Source organism: Varroa jacobsoni, unplaced genomic scaffold (genome assembly GCF_002532875.2).
Source record: "Varroa jacobsoni isolate VJ856 unplaced genomic scaffold, vjacob_1.0 scaffold_694, whole genome shotgun sequence".
NCBI lineage: Eukaryota > Metazoa > Arthropoda > Arachnida > Mesostigmata > Varroidae > Varroa > Varroa jacobsoni.
Window position 1 is genome coordinate 106,586 of NW_019213596.1, and position 17,707 is coordinate 124,292.

The following is a 17,707-nucleotide window of genomic DNA, read 5'->3' on the forward strand; positions in this document are numbered from 1 at the left end:
CTATTACTAGTACTACTATTACTAGTACTACTACTACTACTACTACTACTACTACTACTAGTACTACTACTACTACTAGTACTACTACTACTACTAGTACTACTACTACTACTACTACTACTAGTACTACTACTACTACTAGTACTACTAGTACTACTAGTACTACTACTACTACTACTAGTACTACTACTACTACTAGTACTACTACTACTACTACAACAACAATCGCTGCAACAGGCAATCGTACTAACGACGTGATTTTTCCGACCCCCTTTAACCTAGTCTCTGATCGTATAACTCAACAGAGAGTGTTCAGAATCAAGTCGAAAGTACACCGGTGCGTGACACGTAACAAAGGGTCACGGCTTGAGTAATACATGCGGCTTTTGAAAATTCGAAAAGATCTATGCATCTTTGGTTTGACTATCGTTCATCTGGTTCGTCCTCCAGGTGAGTCATGTACAAATGTCGATTACAATATCTAGAGAATGTCTCATGCGGAACAGTACGGTAGCTATCATTATTTTACCATGTATTATTGTTACCAATAACTGTTGTAACTAACTAAATAGTAGAAAACATCATAGCAAATAATTGTCGTGTCCGAGACGATTTCGTCATGTAAGCCTAGAGTCGCGTCGAGCGTTGAGCTGCTGCCGCCATCGATGCGAGATATGAAACTGGCAACCGTGAAATCTCTGGTCTTGCTTCTCATGGCATGATACCTATGGCGTTGAACGGAAGTTTTTCCACCTAATACCGCCACTAGTCGTATGGTTGTACGATGACCACTAAAGAACTGGAATAGCGTAGCGTCCATCGTATCGAGAGAAGAGATCTGATCGCGAATCGCACGATCGCACATCAGCACGACGTGCCTGCTCGCTATGTCTTGCTTGCCTAACAAAGCTAAACGATCTTTGTTACTCATGGGTAGGCAGTCACGCAGAGAAGCAAGCGTTGTCAATGACGCTGAACGCTATAACGTTAGAGCGATTCTATGACTGCAATGGGAAACGTATTCGTCTCCTATTCATTCACTGTTAATAAGCAGATACCTATGGAGAGCGGTTGATTCACGGATGAAACGGGGTGCCGCAGCGTTAGCACGTACCAATTTTCGACGGTGAAACTGTTTAGTGGCAGGCGGACGACAAGAGGCGCGCATGATAGGCCAAGTCGCCTGTAGGCTCACTCGAAACATTTCTGTGAAGATACCCGCCGTTGCTCTTGTTATTGCTACCGATGCCGACGGCAACGTTTCTCAAAGTTTGGAGTAAAGCCAAATCTCTGACCGAAATGAGGAAGACCTTGGAGACCAATCCGCGCAGTCGCAGGGGACACATGCGTAGATCTTGCGGCTGCTGCCACCGCTATTGCGCATTTGGATTTTTGGCTTCCCCTAAGACAAACCTGCGTCAGAGATCACAGCAACAATTCAAGTACATCGCTTCGGTGCGCGCCCTGCTCAGACTCAACGGCAGAGTCGATCCGATTTCGCTCTTGAATTTTTCCCAATCGCTATTCGTCCAGCAAATCCGCAGTCATATATACGCGCGACGGCACAGCCTGAAGGTACATCTATATAGTTGTAATGCCGCCTATTCGTTGGCAAATTCTAGACAACAGCTTCGCTCTTAATCACTAGGGTACCAAACATGGCGGTGCTTGCGTCAGCGACAACGAGGTCGTCGCGCCTTGTACAGGGAAGATAAAAAGTAAAAGGTATGTTCGGAGCGAGTGACTGTTCGCGTAGGACGCAGTTGAAAATGCAAGCGAACAGATACTTCTGTAATATTATAGATACATATTATATGTATTTGCTATGTTCAATAGCATGGTTAGTTTTTTTTATTAAGAGAGAGAGAGAGAGAGAAAAATGATTTATCAATCCAAATAGACAAAATAGTTCCTGTAAAAAAATGAAATTGGTTAAAAGCCCTCAGGCGATGAAGGAAGCCCATTTTGTTCGTGCTAGCTGCAAAAGGTAACCCACAAATGCCCAATACTTCATACAAATTAACGGTAAGTTTGCTGATATCTCGTTAAGCTTATTACCGGATTTTTCAATGCAATTTCGTCAGCACATATTTTTAACTAAATACTCTGGTAAAGCTAAGTGATCGAACGGATTCACGCATTAAGGCAAAATCCGATCTTTTTCCATTTGCAGCTAATACACAATGTCAATATATATATATATATATATATATATATGTATATATCAGTGTTGTCGCATAGCGAGCTTCTAGCTTACATTTCTATACGCATTAACCGATCATCGTTTGTATATCGTTTCCTTTTCCAGGGTAGGTGCCCAAACAATCTATTTTAGATGTGACAGATGCTACACTTTCTCATAAGAATCTTCGCGTGTCTGGTGCCATCGTGTGTTTTTATCTAAAGATTATATATACATACGTATAAGAGAGCCGTAGTGGGTTTGATTCTAGAAGACCAGAGTACCGCCGACAGACTATCAGTTCAAATGTCGTTGCAGTAACTACATAGAAGTCAAGGTCAAATAATACAACACGGATAGCCAGCCATTCAGCGGCCAAAAGTGGCCACAGGGAAAACTGTAACAGACAGATGAACTGTCGTCGATCAATCGACTATAACAGGGAGCCAATGAAACAGGGAGCAGTAGCCAAGCCGTTAAAAGCGGAAAAAAGCGGCATCGACTGTGGATCTCTCTGTGTAAGCGATAGCATAATAGTGACACCTATTTGGTTGGATCCAGTAAGCCTGTCAAAGAAGTCGTCAAACAGGTGAAACGGAAGAGCTGGCCGTGAGCGGGCGACGGGTGTAGCCAGCGATGGTTGAAGCTGTCGTAGAAAAGGTCTTGCCAGGCAACGAGACAATTGAAAAGACGGCAAACTCGTCTGTGGTGTCTGCCCTATGTCGCCCGCGCCTCTCGGCAAGCCCTCTATAGCGCGGGGCTGTGGCGAATAAAGGGGTCTTTGCCAAGGCTAGGCCTAGAGGCAAATGAATGGCCGACAGGTCGAGCTATAATCGGCATCGCTGGATGATTAGAAGCTAAATTTAGAAAGCGGCAGATTAAGACATAAAAAACAGAAGTGCAAAAAGCAACAAACAAACAGCGAACTGCATTGGCCTCCACATGTATAACATTATACGGACTACATGAAGCGTTGTCAGATCGGGAGGTAGAGGCAAAAGAGATTTGTACGATACGTCGAAGTGGCGCTGCTAGTGCCGTTGTTGATGTTTATGTATTAGAACAATATACCATCTAAATAGAAACTTGTGACACGCGCTTCTTCGAGAAGCAGCTGACAGGAGGATGGACGACAGGGAGTGCAGGGCTGAATTTGACAATTCGTACTTTTTTTACTGGGTCTTAAGTAAGAGTAATGGTAAACTCGAGATACTTCAGTAGCATAGCTGTACGTCAGTATTTAGCTAACGCAGAGATGCATTTGCTCGTGCGGGTGTTTGGTTATACTTATAATCGGAATAAATCAATTACTTTGCCTTTCTTATCTGCAGTATCTAATGCCGTTGTATGTCATAATATTCAATATTATTTTATTGTATATATATATATATATATATAATCTGACGGGGAGAAAAGTACAAACTTGCTTGATCTCAAGCTTTGCAATGCTCTATAGCTGTTGTTCCTTGATTGCAATTTTTTTTCGTTGAAGTCTTATCGTTGGCGATTTCTTGGAACCTTACTTCAGTCGTTCTGCTAGATGGTCCAAGTCATTCCGTTACTTTACAGTCTTACGCCATAATGTCGTTTCAGCAGTTCACACCTCGTGATTCAAGCGAGGTGACACGCGCGAGGTAATATATCCAGCTTTGCAGACACCCTCGTGTCAATGTCTCTTTTGTTTTCAAATATTATAATTGGATTGTCACTGTGACAATTACTCATTCTCTCCTCGAGATGATTTTACCATACGAGCGATATATTTGACCAACCAGCAAGTCAATTAATTAAGTATGTAATCTATGAAAACACCAATATTTTTCGGAAATTCTCAGCCCTTACCTGAAATCGGCCGCGTGCAGTCGGCCCTGTTCGAGCTCATGGCGAAGGGTTGGAGAATGAAAATTTTTTCCCTTATAGAAAATACAGTCCATCGTGAAAAATAAGTTAAAGCAACGCTTACGCTTAGATGTTCCACAAACGTCGAACTGCACTAGAGTTTGAAGATTTATTCTGGGTTATATGTATATGTATATATATATATATATATATATATATAATTTGAAAGAATACCTAGATAAAATATATCAGGCAGGTAGAGTTGGTCGAGTCCAGACCAAGAGGCTCTCTTTAGTCATTAAACTTAATATTGTAATTCATTAATGAGTGCTTTGACATTATCGAGAGAAGTTATCCTTGACGACGCATAACGCGATTGGGGAGCAAGTTATTTGATTAACTTATCGATTTGTATGCAGAGCTGTATTTATACCCGGGGTACATGCTATCGATGATACTGGCTCGCCGCCGGCGTCCATGTTACTCAGAACGGAAATGTGTGGGGTTCGGTGACTGGCTTGCGCTTTGAGCTCGCACATTGACGAAAATACCATGCGAGCAGCACAACACGAATCATTGTACAAAGTCAAGCAACCGCTTTACTATTAATGAACGTTTGTGAAGAGAATTTTCTGCTCCGGGCAAACGCTTTACTTCTGTTTACCTAACTGAAAGTGTCCTGGATATTTCTAGTTTCAGAAATCGGCATAAACAGAAAATGCTGTCGGCATTTCTTATTGGCGCTCGTAGGCGCTTGTGGCACTCTAGGCACACTCACGTTCTAGCAAATTGGCTGAGTAATTGGTTAGTCTCTTTTGCTTGTCATGTAAAACCGCTGATCTTGGCAAATTCAGGGAACAAAAACGTGTTTTAGAATACTTCGTTCTCAGACGAATCCTCTGAGCTCCGAACTCTGAGCTGACACAACCTATGAAATCATCGTTCTCACACGCAGACATATACTCGACATAGCTTAAGCTGTAGCGTGTGGGTTCAAGTCGGCCCTTGGCTGGAACACTAGCGACGTGCGTGGACCAAAGACCGATGAAATAAATACCGATTGAATAGATTTAGTTATTAAAATAACTGCCTTCCAAAGGTCTATCTGCTACCATAGCTGATAATATCGTGCGCTGCTTGAATGTAGACCGCTTCAAATATCGGCACGAGATTTGTGCAGATAAGATAATTTTGACATTCAGTTGGCGATAGATGTATACCAGAACGAAGCTAAATCTTTTTAAGTGGTTCGTGGTTATGGGCGTCGTTGGAGCGCCCGCATCGGTGCCTATTGGATTATCGTGGTCGTTAAACGGCAAAACGAACGGAGACTGTACAAAATCCACTAAAAGGTCCTCAATAATTATACTTGAAACTATTTCAAAAACTCGGTATACAAACTTGATGTTTTATTAGAAGTGAGACACTTATTCAATCTAATCTCTCAATTAAGTTAGTTTCAATAACAATGGTCGTCCTATCCTGAACTATGCGCATAAAGGACCAGTTCTCGTGATCTGTTCCATTAGTGCTTTTGGTATTGCATTTGTCATTTTTATCTTACATCATTGTTTAATTTGTTCGCCAAGAGAATGCTGGATCCTGCCCCATTCACTCAGCAAAAAATCCTATTCCTAACGTATTCTTCTTATACATATCACTACAGCTTGTTGTGATAGTTGGCCTGAACCTAGCCTGACAGGCTATAAACTTAATAAGAGGACGTTCCCAACATAAGAACAATAACCTGTTTAAACATCTACAGGCGTCACGTACCTGAGTGTCGTAGTTAAGGAATTAATTATTTTATTAGTACAATTAACCTTTGATGGAAGGGCGTGAAATGGATAAAAGTCAATTAAGGTCGCCTTTCAATGGGCTTTATAGCATATCATTCCTCAACTTAATAATATTAAAAGGTGATTACGATACACCGTTCGAGAAACGTTTGATGTATTTCTATGGTACGAATAATTTCTTCAATAGTATATTTACTAGCGCAGTTCTACCTTTAACTAGAATGCCCCCTTTTTGATATATGTTATCTACAATATCTCTCTATATATTAACAATAATCAGAAGGCCCAACAATTCATAACACCGCTTAACTTATCTGTAGATGAATTAACTCAACTCGAACCCACTGTAACTTGCACACCTAGTCTCTATTAAAGCTTTTCGTACTAATTATATTATAAAATATTGACATATTTCAGCTTTCGATCATAAACGTTTCCCTGAACTTCTTGTGCACCAGCATTCTTATTTATTTTTGGTTTGTGTTTTTCCTTAGCGTATCTAAGGCTGTATGTAAATAACAGAAGTGTCCTCCCGAACAGTCATGTTTGTTACCAGGCTACGAACTGGGCATTTTGAACTGTTCCTATTTTAAACGGCTGAAAAAAGGCGCAAAAGGTCTCAAAAATATTAACTGTTGAACTTACTTAAAGGAACCAATTAACAATTGATATTCTGCTCTACAAAACAGTTGTTAATTTTCGTACCAAAATCCAAGTACTATATCAAAAATATTTTTTTCTCGATAAATTTTCGAGCCTTTTAAACTTAAACCTTATTGAGGATTTGCCGGTTCTCTTATGAAGGCCTTCTTCAGTTTTTTTAGGGGCCGGATAAAAACTGACGGTGATGTTTCTTCAGCGTGGAAAGATTCTATATGGGCTGTTTTTCGCCCAAATTTGCCATGACGAGTTTGTAGTGTTGTTCTAGATAGACATGGGCTGTCTCTGTGAAAGCTTAGTGAGCGACGTATAAGCTTGCGGGCTCGCTGTAATCTAGGTTCCGACCTGGGCATAGACACTTTTCGTGTCGTGTCGTGAACCAGCCATCTGATGACGTACGTAACGGAGGTACCAAACGTAAAACTCGAGACCAGGAGTAGCGGCTAAACGTGTGTCATCTACTACGACAAACAACATTTCGTCTAATTTGAACGCACTACGCATGCGCATATATATATATAAATATATATATATATATATTTACTTTCACATCACAGCTTTCTGCGCTATTTTGGTCCCGCTTAGTGTACTAGCAAACGATACTCGTCAGCAGTCTCGTGAGCATCGCCGAAGATTTCTCGCGCAACCGCTCCTCCGCTCGTTCATTTCTCAATCATAGTTTACGCTATGCGCATTATAACATTACGGCCGCTACCTTCAACGGATGCACTGTATGTACATATTGTTTATCTTCATGTGCATGGCGTCCGTGCGTTTATGTGAATAGCTGAATATCAGCCAGGGTTCTTGCCTCTTTCCTCGAGGCCAGTTAATCCTTTTTTACCGGCGGTCATCTACTATCCGAACAGATGCTGCTGACCAACCAGCAACGTCACGCCATATCACTGCCAGTATCGTCCCTGTCTTGACGTGTTGCACGATGTCTTGGCCATTTTATCAGTCGTTGATACAGTTTCTTAACACTGGACAAATTTGTAGTCAAGTGTCATTTTGGCGATCGCTGACGACAACAGGAATAGCAGGAACAGCGGCTGTGATCACACCTAAAAGGTTGGAGAATTCTGGCATTGCGCACACAATGACAGCGATGGTGAGGTGATTCCTTCGAATCGGCTTCAGACCCCTTCGAACCAGTCTCCCATTATTTCGTACTGCCTTGCGACGAATCTTCCGCTCTGCCGACGTTTGCAGTATAACTGGCTGTTTATCGCTTTATCGCGTAACGTAGGGGAGATACGGTGAACGATAACAAACGAATAATGTGAGGGGTCGTGTTCCGGGTTGGCTTGTCAAAGGTCGAGCCCAACATATTTGGCACATAGTAACAAATATAAATAAATAAGTGTTCATGTAAATTGTAGCGGAATGCCGACAGCGTAATCACAGGGAAAACTTAAAAGGACAAACAGGTAGCTATTAAAAGTAAAGAAGTTTAAACCTCTCTTGCTTCATTTATATTATTGTGCCCTGATTGGATTATAATCGTAAACTGCGACGACACAGTAGTTCGGGCTAATGTCAGTTTAGGCTAACCTGATTCAAATGTGTCATATATATATATATGTCCGCATCTGTCATTACCAGCAGTAACCTAATAATGTGGACAACTTTTTGCCCAACGCGGGCAATCGCACAATCGAATTGTTGTTTCACACACGCAGAAAAAGGCATTTTAGGAAAGAAAAAAACAAGCTTAAAAATCTCGTCTGTGGCTTCGAAAGATACGAACGTCTACGTGGCCATGCTTGAAAGGAGTATGCGTATTCTACATCGCCAGGGAAGGTTATTTTACATATTAGGAAAGTGATACTTCTATTACCTTAAATCAACTTACGCAGCAGACAGGAACGTAATAGCGATTAGGGGATCACTGGGAACGTGTTCGTCTCAAACAAAATTAGATAATTATCATTTGGCATTCGTTCAACTTTATTAAAAAAAAGTTTCCACATTGTGTTTACTCACTGTGAAATGCTCAAGGACGGCATAGTTCCAGAAGGCATTCTTAACCTGCCCTTTACATGCAAACTTAATGGGTTTCATTCGCGAACGCCGCTGGACACATTGAGTACAAACGGTGGAAAACATATATGGACGTAGTTTTTCAAAACTCTTCTTTAGGCTTCTTTTGTCTGTCTATAATGTTATGTCGGCATACATGAAATGTAGCAATACCTACATGGAATATTTATTAAACCTTGACAAATACTGTAATTTATTGAATTTGTTTTACTTTTTTATTAACACTAAGGATTGTCGAAAGCTCGAGTATCTTTTGAATACTTCGCTTTGTTGCCGATTACCCTTTGACAATATCATTATTATCTAAAAGAGCAGACCATATGGGTCTCCGATCCCAGCTTGTGGCCTACGGAGTAAACTATTGTGTAACAGTACAATACAAATCATGACGTTCGAAGCCGATTCTATAAGCTGCACGATATTACAGTTATTCTTCAAATTTGATAATTATAGCCCCAAACAAGGCAGGGATGATTTTCTGCGTTCTATGTGCGTCCGTCCAGGCTGGCTGCGACGTTTCGAAGAATCAGCAACGCATTTCTTAATAGCAATAGAGTTTATACATTTTGGTAGGAAGATCTCTTTTTTGGGCTAAAACCACTAAAATTACACCGTGGAAGTGTACATTCTAGCACTTACGCAGCACTGATCCAAGCGATCAACAAAAATCGTTTAAACATGGTTGGTACTACGCGGCTAAGTTATGTCATTTCACTTCCGCCGATTATCGAAACAAAATTCTGTTCCGCGTATCATTCGCTGAGCCAAGATACCTCCACAAGCGTCAGAAAGCCATAAAAAGGTTGTGTACATGCCCAGGAGGCTGTTAGAGCCCAACAAACCCGCGTTCTAGTACAGTGAATGATGACGAAGCAAGTTTATCCGTCGCGGTAATAGCGTGACACACTTCGCCAAACGCTTCCTATGTACGGGATGATTATTAACAGAATGTAAACTTACTTTGGCTAAAATAGATCACTAATAAGCCATGATCATATTTTTCTCAAAATCATCTTTTCAAATTAAGAGACAGTAACGTTTTTTAACTTTTCGATTGCACAAATCGTACGCCTGCGTGCTGAACAGTCCATTCGGCAGCAGAAAGCGGTAAAGCAACGCCGTTTTCGTCTGGCAGAAACACAGTATCATATACTGTTTCTTTGCCATTATATACCTACCCGTAGATGCCTAGTGGTAACAATATGACGATCTCGGAAGGGCGACTGACGAGCTGTCAACTGATACCGAATAAGTCTGATACGAGTGGCCTAATTTGAAAGGAAGACGTCAAATCAGCTTTGCTTCAATGAGCTGGCTTGTCGAAAGCCTCTCTCTGCCTAACCAACAATAGAAGAAGCAGCAGCAGCAGCAGTAGCGACATAACGAACGGGGCAGTTATAACAGCAGTCGGCTGATAGCATTAGCTATTTACTAGTGGCACCAGCGACATGACTCGATCCCTACCTACCTACCTCCCATTGCTTCACTGCACGCTGACATTGTAACCAGCCATTACCGAGCCGCTCGCTCTGGTGGGCCGCTGCAAAATCACGCAACGATTGCCAACGTGTAAAGACAACATCGCACAAAGGAGATGAATTAAAAACAAGGCATGTTTCCATTTTGTTGGTATCGGTGGCCTGTTATCAGGCGACTGATTGGTTTTTGTTAGCTGTGACGCGGACGGAGCCAGCGCGTTGGGTGGCATAGAGCTCCGTAGAAGTGTGAGAGCGCAGAGCCGTCAATGGCGAGTCTGCATGTTGCGGACTGCACGAAGCGGCTCTTGCGTTGGATGAATAACGTTGGTGTTTGCTCGACTCTGCCCGTTTGCTTTTTCATCGGTTTGTATTACGGTTACTGGCGACGTCGTCCATCTTTTGGCTGACCTCTAAGCTGACGAGCAAGTAGAACCAACTCTCCATCTACGATACGCGATCAAGATAAGTCGTTGCCGTTGAGACTGCTTAGCAATGGTTGGCGAAAACAATGTCGGTAGCCCGTTCGACCTCGTGGAGTAAAGTATAGGCAGCTATCGGGTTACAGGTAGGCAATGGAATAATTATTATTATATAAGTATGCTAATGAATGATAAAAATGTCAGGTGAAGCTACTCAGTTTGTCGGGGTGTATGTAGACAATGTAGAGTGAAGTTTCTTTGTTCGGCTCGAAAGGGAACTTCTGTTAAGGAAAAAACTGATGAAAACGATCGAGGACAAACGTACAGATTGTATCGGTTTATGCCATTTTGGATACGGTAAATATATGTAGAATGCGACGGATAGTCTGGGTGGCTACGTTGAGTGCGTTGTTGTGGTGACCATCAGAATGTGGCCATCGATGGTTTAAAACTTTACCCTATTGATTGTGGCACATAGTTCCTTTGTCGCTTCATAGGTCTGTTGAAGGAACTCCAGATAATTCATGGTTATCCAACCTAGTAAAAGCAGATCCCTCATGTTATGCTGACGAGATGGTTCTAAGAATCTGTCCACACAGTAGTAATATCTAAAATAAATAAACAAAAAAATAAAAACGATGCTGCAACGCTTGCCGTCGCCTGCCATCAACGGCTGCCAGCAGGCCTAACCGAGAAACCATTGATGGTTCTAGCCACTTGAAGCGCGACCAAAAGAGTGATAAGAAACACAGTGCATTATGCTAACGGCAACAACAATTAACGTCCATATTTGTTTTCCTGTTATAATGTATTTGACGACGCCTCGAGCTCGGAGTAGGGGCGGTTTCCTTTAGATGTTCAGTGTCCACAACGAAGACGGTCACACTCGCGTCGTTTTGTACGGATCCTCGGACAACTATAGTTTACCCCTATCATTCTCATAGGACAATTCTTATTTAACTGTCACTCCAATCAACAGAGTTTTAACCTCTGATGTGGAACAATTCGAACATAACAAACTCCCGAGCGTTCAGCCAGGTAATTGCATAGGACAATATTGAATCTTGTCCCCCTTTGGCGCAAGTAGATATTATCAATTGTTGTTGATTAACTGATAGATGTTCTTTTGCTCGTTCGCTTGGTGAGCATTACGCGCTTGCGACGTCTAACTAGCAATACTATTATAGGAATAGTGTTTACGTAGAACATCAGGCATCTTTGTAATAAAACGAAAATCAAGGCTGCATGGGAGCATGCTCTTCACTGCAAATCACGTTCACATCCTTTGAAAGCTGTTGACATTATCGTTTACATAGCCGAATGCCACCTATATGATTTTAATTGTCTGTGAGCGTGTGAATTATATTTGTTTCTCCTGTTCGCTGCAGGTCTTTATGCATACTGCTACCAGATTGAACCAATACATCACTAGATCACAGTTTTCGTATTGAGATTTAATAATCTTCTTATCTTCGCCACAGTCTCTTTCACGGAACCTTCGTGTTTCCTGTATCGATCTATGGTACAGAACCGCAACGGAACCAAGCAGTTGTACTTCTCTTAAACCAAGTCAGAACACCGAATCAGTCCATAGAATGTATTGATGCGGCCCCATTGTTCCGGCCGCACAATAGGCAGTATCATCCTATACATCGACGCCACCATCGTCAATAACAATATCAACAGTGAAAACAACATGATGCTATTTGACCGTTATCGACCGTTCTGCCAGCAGCCTGCGTCAGCCGCCAATGCCACCGATCGTCAACCGAAAGCGCCTAAAACTGTAACAGCGTCGACCAGTAACGGGGCGGACGAGCCGATGGAGATACTGTGATCTCTTTTGAGGGTGACAAACGGTACTGCGACCTTGGTTGCCGTTATTTGTTGCTCGTCCCTGTGACGCTGCGCTACTGTGGACCAGGCTAGCCGAGAGAGACTCCACCGTAGCAGCGAATAGAATGAGTAAAAGCGGTCTTTGTAACATCAACAACGCTTAGGTCGGCGCAGCGACGACTGGCGAGCCGAGCCCTACGGGGCAGCCCAGCCGGAGTGAGTGATTCTGCCCGGTAGACGGCACCACCGCCCCCAAGCAACAAACATTGCCCATCCTGACAGTCGAAAGCGAGGGACCGCTAGCCTTCTGCACTAGCAATGGACTGGCTGAATGATGTCTACACCATTCCCCCATGGGTGGCCATGCTGTCAACTCTCGTCCCTCGTATTCCTCGCGGCTGCCGTTGCGATACAGACAAGAGAGTTTTTTCGTCCATCTCCGGTCAGTATCACTGCACTCAACTGAACGAGCGACATAACTATGTCGTTCGTTTAATAGCTAGTTCACTTGCAGGGGCGACTGCAGCTGCCAAACAGGCTGCACACTAGAACAAATAGGGCGGCGGCTGGACGCAGAGATGGAAGGACGGACACCCAACCGGAATCAACTGCCTGCCATCAACGGCGGAGAAGTCGTAGCATTTGTCCTGTTACCTATATATTGTTCCGCACAATACAATCCGGTAAATACTTCAGAGCAGCAGCGCTTACAGGTCTGTCGCTTTACTAGTGTATTCCGTCTGTGGATTGTTTTTCATTTTGAGGTCTATCTTCTCGTCGGCTACACAGAAGCCAGCTTTTATCATTTTCCATACAATTGTAGTTATGATAGTTTTCTTAAAGCAGGGCTGGTCTTGGCAAGAGATTGACGTTAACGGTAGCCTATGGCGTTGTGTTTACCAGTGCTTATGCTCCCTTGGGTTATACTTACTAACATGACATTGCCGCTGACTGGTTTTTGTTCGTTCATTATTGCATGATCGGAGTTTTGTCTGTGTTTTCGTTGATTGGCATGGCTGTTATCGCTTGGATCAGCACCGCTATCATTTCGTCCACATCGGTACACAGCACCGTTATCAGCAAAAGAAAGGCTGTCGATTAATTGACCTTAGCTTTCTCCCCATTATGATTGTAATTGTTTATCTTACCGTTGGTCCTTCGCACCAGAAGGTCCTGAATCCGGGTCACCTTCGCGAGGGCACTCCAGTCGTGCATCTACGCGGACCAAAAGCGTACACCCACTCAGCACAGAACGAAACTAATAAAAATCGAAATGCAGCCGAATGCACAGCACGCATCCGAGATTCAACGCTAAAATCACCGAACGGAATCACAGCCTTCGATCGCACAGGCCACAGTCGAGCACAATTTCTCTATCCAGTCTACAACGGAACGTACACTCGGCAGCCTCGACGACCCCGTTAACGATTTAGAAGCACCTCTGCTTAAAAAGAGCACAAACACGTGTAAAAAATAACCAGAACAGCAAAATAGTACTCCTGGGTTGAATTAACGAGCTGAAGCTCAGTCAAAGTCGCAGGTTTCTCTGCTGAACTTCGACCTCACCGTTACCACAATGTTGATAAACACTGCTGTGAATAAAGCTTACCGAAGACGTAACTTTTGCACTTCGTAAATACTAGCGACAATAACGCTTCGTTCGATTCTCGCGCACTGCGGCTAGTTTCTGATGTTGCCTTTCTTATGCACCAAGTCAACGAAAAAGAGGGACAAAATCTGTTTGCTTAGCTTTTTCATGCCCCCATGCAAACGCTTACGTAAAAACGCTAAGACACACACATACATACATACATACTATTCGACGTTAGCAGGTAGATTTCGATAAAACAATCCCTTTATACTGCCCTAGACATTAGCTACGATATCATCGGTTTTTTCCCGTTGGGTTGCCCGTGACCTAGCCTTTTTGTGTTTTCCGATTTTTCGTGCGCTATCCAGTGCGTTCGTCGGCTCACCGTTTCTTGTGTGTACTGTGCTATTATTATGATCAGCTCGTCGTTGACTGGCCGGCCTGCTAGCTAGTTAGCTCAAGCAAAAATGTACACCGTAATTTATACGCTAAATCGTTCACGCGAAAGACTCTTGCTTACCCGCTATTAGCACTATAGCCGCCATCGCCGTTATGACGACGACAGCGACCACCATCCGCAGCGGCAGTAGTCCAATAGTATCAGCACCATCTCCGTAAACGAGCTCGACTTTCAAACGTATCGCACTCACTCCTACTATCACATAACGATGGCCAATTATGCGGCTGTGGAGTGCTCAACACTCGACCGTACGACAACGCCACGGACACCTTCACAAAGACACTGATTTAACGTAGTAGACTCGGGCGGAAAGACCTCGTAGGCTCGGGGCAAGCCAGCACGTTTCTTTCGAGTGATCTCTATGGGTGGATTTTGGCTCGTCCGTACTTACTTTGTTTCTGTTTTTACCTAGCCCCTGTTCTGTCTCTCGCTTTCTCTCCCTCACTCTCTCTCTCTCTCTCTCTTCCTGATTCCCTGAGTCGCTGTCGTTCTCAAGTATGTGGCCGGGAATGTACACAAAGCGCAGGACGAGCTAGAGCCAGCGACCGTCACCTCGGTCTATTCAATCCGTCTAAACACAACCGGCCCTGTCCCTCAACTCGACCATAATCTATCTGTCTTTTCGTCCATTGCCCGTCAGATATCTCTTTTTTGTCTTTCTCTTGCTTTTTACTACATTCAACGTTGTTTCAACAACGCCAGACGACTCCTTATTGTTGCAACAACGCTGCTGTCAGCAGCGGTGAACCCTCGCACAGGCCCTCGTCTAGCGAACAGTTGCACAGGCCGAGAGGCAGAAAGAGGGGGCGAGCGGTGGCAGCGGCAGTGCCGATACCACGAAAGCCGTCTCCATTAGCAAAGCTACTCGAGTCATATGTTTCCCTGCGACGTCCGTCCCACAGGCGATTGTGGAATAGCAACGCCAGCAGCAGTGAGGGCTAACGGACACCGATCATTCCAGTGGCCGTTGAACGTCGCTAACATTAGCGAATACAGCAGCAGCGGGATATTAGTGAGTCTATGTTGTAGGGGGAAACGGTAGAGAGACTGACGACAGCGGCTCGGCCGTGAAAAGGTCTGCGCGCGGTTTCACCGAGACAGCAGCCTGCAACCGCCGGAACGACTGCGCCATCGCGGCTGTGGCGGACGTCTGTTTGCGTTTGGTCGAGTCTGCGGCAGCGGCGGCGGGGAAAGCTGAGACACTGGTTGACGCACGCGCTCGTCGTAGGCGCCGCGAGACCAGCGTCGGCGGCGGCGGCGGCAGCGAAATTAGGAGCGTCTGCGGTGGTGCTATGGCGATAGCAGCGCAGATTGTTGTTGTTCGCTCTCCGGTTGAGAAGAAATCCGCTAGGCACTCACTGCTGTGGCCGTCGCCAAAGCCGGACTGTACGAGCAGCTTGGGGGTCAATGCATATTTTCGATGTTCTTCTCCGTTCTTTCCTCTAATGTAACAAGCGACACCGATGCCATCAGCAGCATGCACGCCACCATCATCACCACTATCTGTTTTGGTCCCACCGGTGTTGGGACTTGCAGTAAGTGGCAATGGGAATGATGTATGTAGTGGCGCTGCTGCTGCTGTGGAAATTTTTACCGTATATTACTATATCTGGTTTAGATTATTATCATTGTTATTGTAATTTCGATTGTACAACGACGATAAAGGCGGGCGCTGCCGGTTTGAGCCCGCCAACGCACATAAATTTGCCTACAAACATGTGTGTCATTCAAGCGAGGTAAGAGATAACTAAGTACTTGCCTGTAAATCTTTGGTCACTTGCTAGCTAGTCTATGCAGCTCATGGCGTAGTTATCGATTACGGCGTTACAACTACAAACGCAGAAACGTCTTAGAGCTATCCTTTTTTCGCTTCCCAATAGTGTAGAAGTATAACGATAGTGAAACATCCTCTCGTCTGGATGCTGGCTGCATGTTACTGACAACAAAAGCATCCAATATTCGCTCCCCTTCAATATTCGTTAAGGGCGGCAAGGATCCTGCGGAACATTGCGCCAGCGGCGTCGGTATTGCGTCGGGGTTTTGAAGGCTCAACGGCCGCTGCTCTATTATTGGTAATTGCGGAACTACCGCTAGATAGCACAAATAGCGTTTTTCACGAAATTGGGTTTCGAAATGTTTCGAAAGCTACCATTGAAGAACCAACAAAAGCGATCTCGAACTTCAGAAGGACCGCAAAGCGTACGGGTACGTGTATTTATTAAAACCTTGCATTGATAATAGTAGCGAACGATCGTTCTGCATCTGTCCAGCCCTAACCTCTTCAACTATCGGGTCGATGTCCGTCAAAGATCGTAGCTTTTACTAAGCCCGGTTGCACTCTTCTGCCAGGTGATCGATACACCGTCTCTCTGTGTAGAGTAAAAGGTAAAGGGCCGTCAAGCAAACTGCGACCGAGCTCGCGGTCTGTCTAACCGCTTGAGACGTATCCTAACCTCAAGTTAACCTTTGAGGGGACGTTTACGTACGAATGGACTGCGCAACAGAGGACCGCGGCAACGACAAACGACAACAGAGGACATTGGATGGTGATTGCAACACTGGATAAATGTACGGCAACGAAGCTGTCGACTTATGCACAACGCATCCCCCAAGAGTCCTCCAATTTGGAACAGCAGATGAAGGGGTTGGACTATGCTCGTTATTCACTGTATTATATATTTTTGTTGAAGGCTAAATTGTAAATGTAAATGCTACGGTAGCTAACAATTACGTTTAGCCGAGCTGCTCGTGTGGTTAAAGGAAAACTCATTGGGTATACTTGACGCCAACAGAGAACCAAGTGAGTCGACGATAATTCGAAAGCTTTGAATTCTGCTCACGAGTTCTAGAATATAAGCTGATCCTTGTGGGTACGCGAAATCGTTTTTAATACATTTTATAGCGTAGCTACATGCACTTACCTCGATTAGCTGACTAGCGAATACAGAAGTTTATAACATACAATAAAAATATATTGCAGGAAGATACAAAAGCGATAATAATTGGATTATGTCATCTATAATCCTATAAGTAATCATAAATGAGTCCTTCTTAACGCCAAAACGCGCCCAACGACATGCTTCAGTAAAATTGCCTTTTCATTGATATTAACCCTAAGATTAATCCACAGTCCTAACATAATATCAGCCCCGAATGCCCCTCTGCTGAATGGAACGGCAGTCATAATGGCGACGGTGTCACACAATATTCTCTACCGATAGCTCACTAGTAAGCAAACCTATGCTTCATTTTTATCAATGCATGGATAGCTTTTATCTTTACTTCGAGATAAAACTATAAACGATATCATCGTAAAAAGCTCCTATCATGTTCGTCATATATAGGGCAATGCTTGCTTTTGATGTGTTTGGAACGTCTTCGGGAAAGTGTAGAATTTAAG

The 17,707-nt window shown here is 43.8% G+C and overlaps 1 protein-coding gene and 1 long non-coding RNA gene across 2 annotated transcripts in view; one reads left to right on the forward strand and one right to left on the reverse strand.

The window, feature by feature from the left end:
• Mef2 (myocyte enhancer factor 2) overlaps positions 1-14,357 on the reverse strand; it is a 104,781-nt gene extending 90,424 nt beyond the window's left edge. Inside the window, exon 1 of the mRNA XM_086969296.1 lies at positions 13,405-14,357. Coding sequence (XP_086825422.1) covers positions 13,405-13,471 — 67 coding nt within the window. The 5' untranslated portion in view covers positions 13,472-14,357. The remainder of the gene's footprint in view (positions 1-13,404) is intronic.
• Positions 14,358-15,754: 1,397 nt separating this feature from the next.
• On the forward strand, positions 15,755-17,371 carry LOC111262721 (uncharacterized). The gene is made up of 3 exons (XR_002681813.2): positions 15,755-16,043; positions 16,292-16,512; positions 16,657-17,371. It is a non-coding gene; the product is annotated as an uncharacterized LOC111262721 (long non-coding RNA).
• The last annotated feature ends 336 nt before the right edge of the window (positions 17,372-17,707 follow it).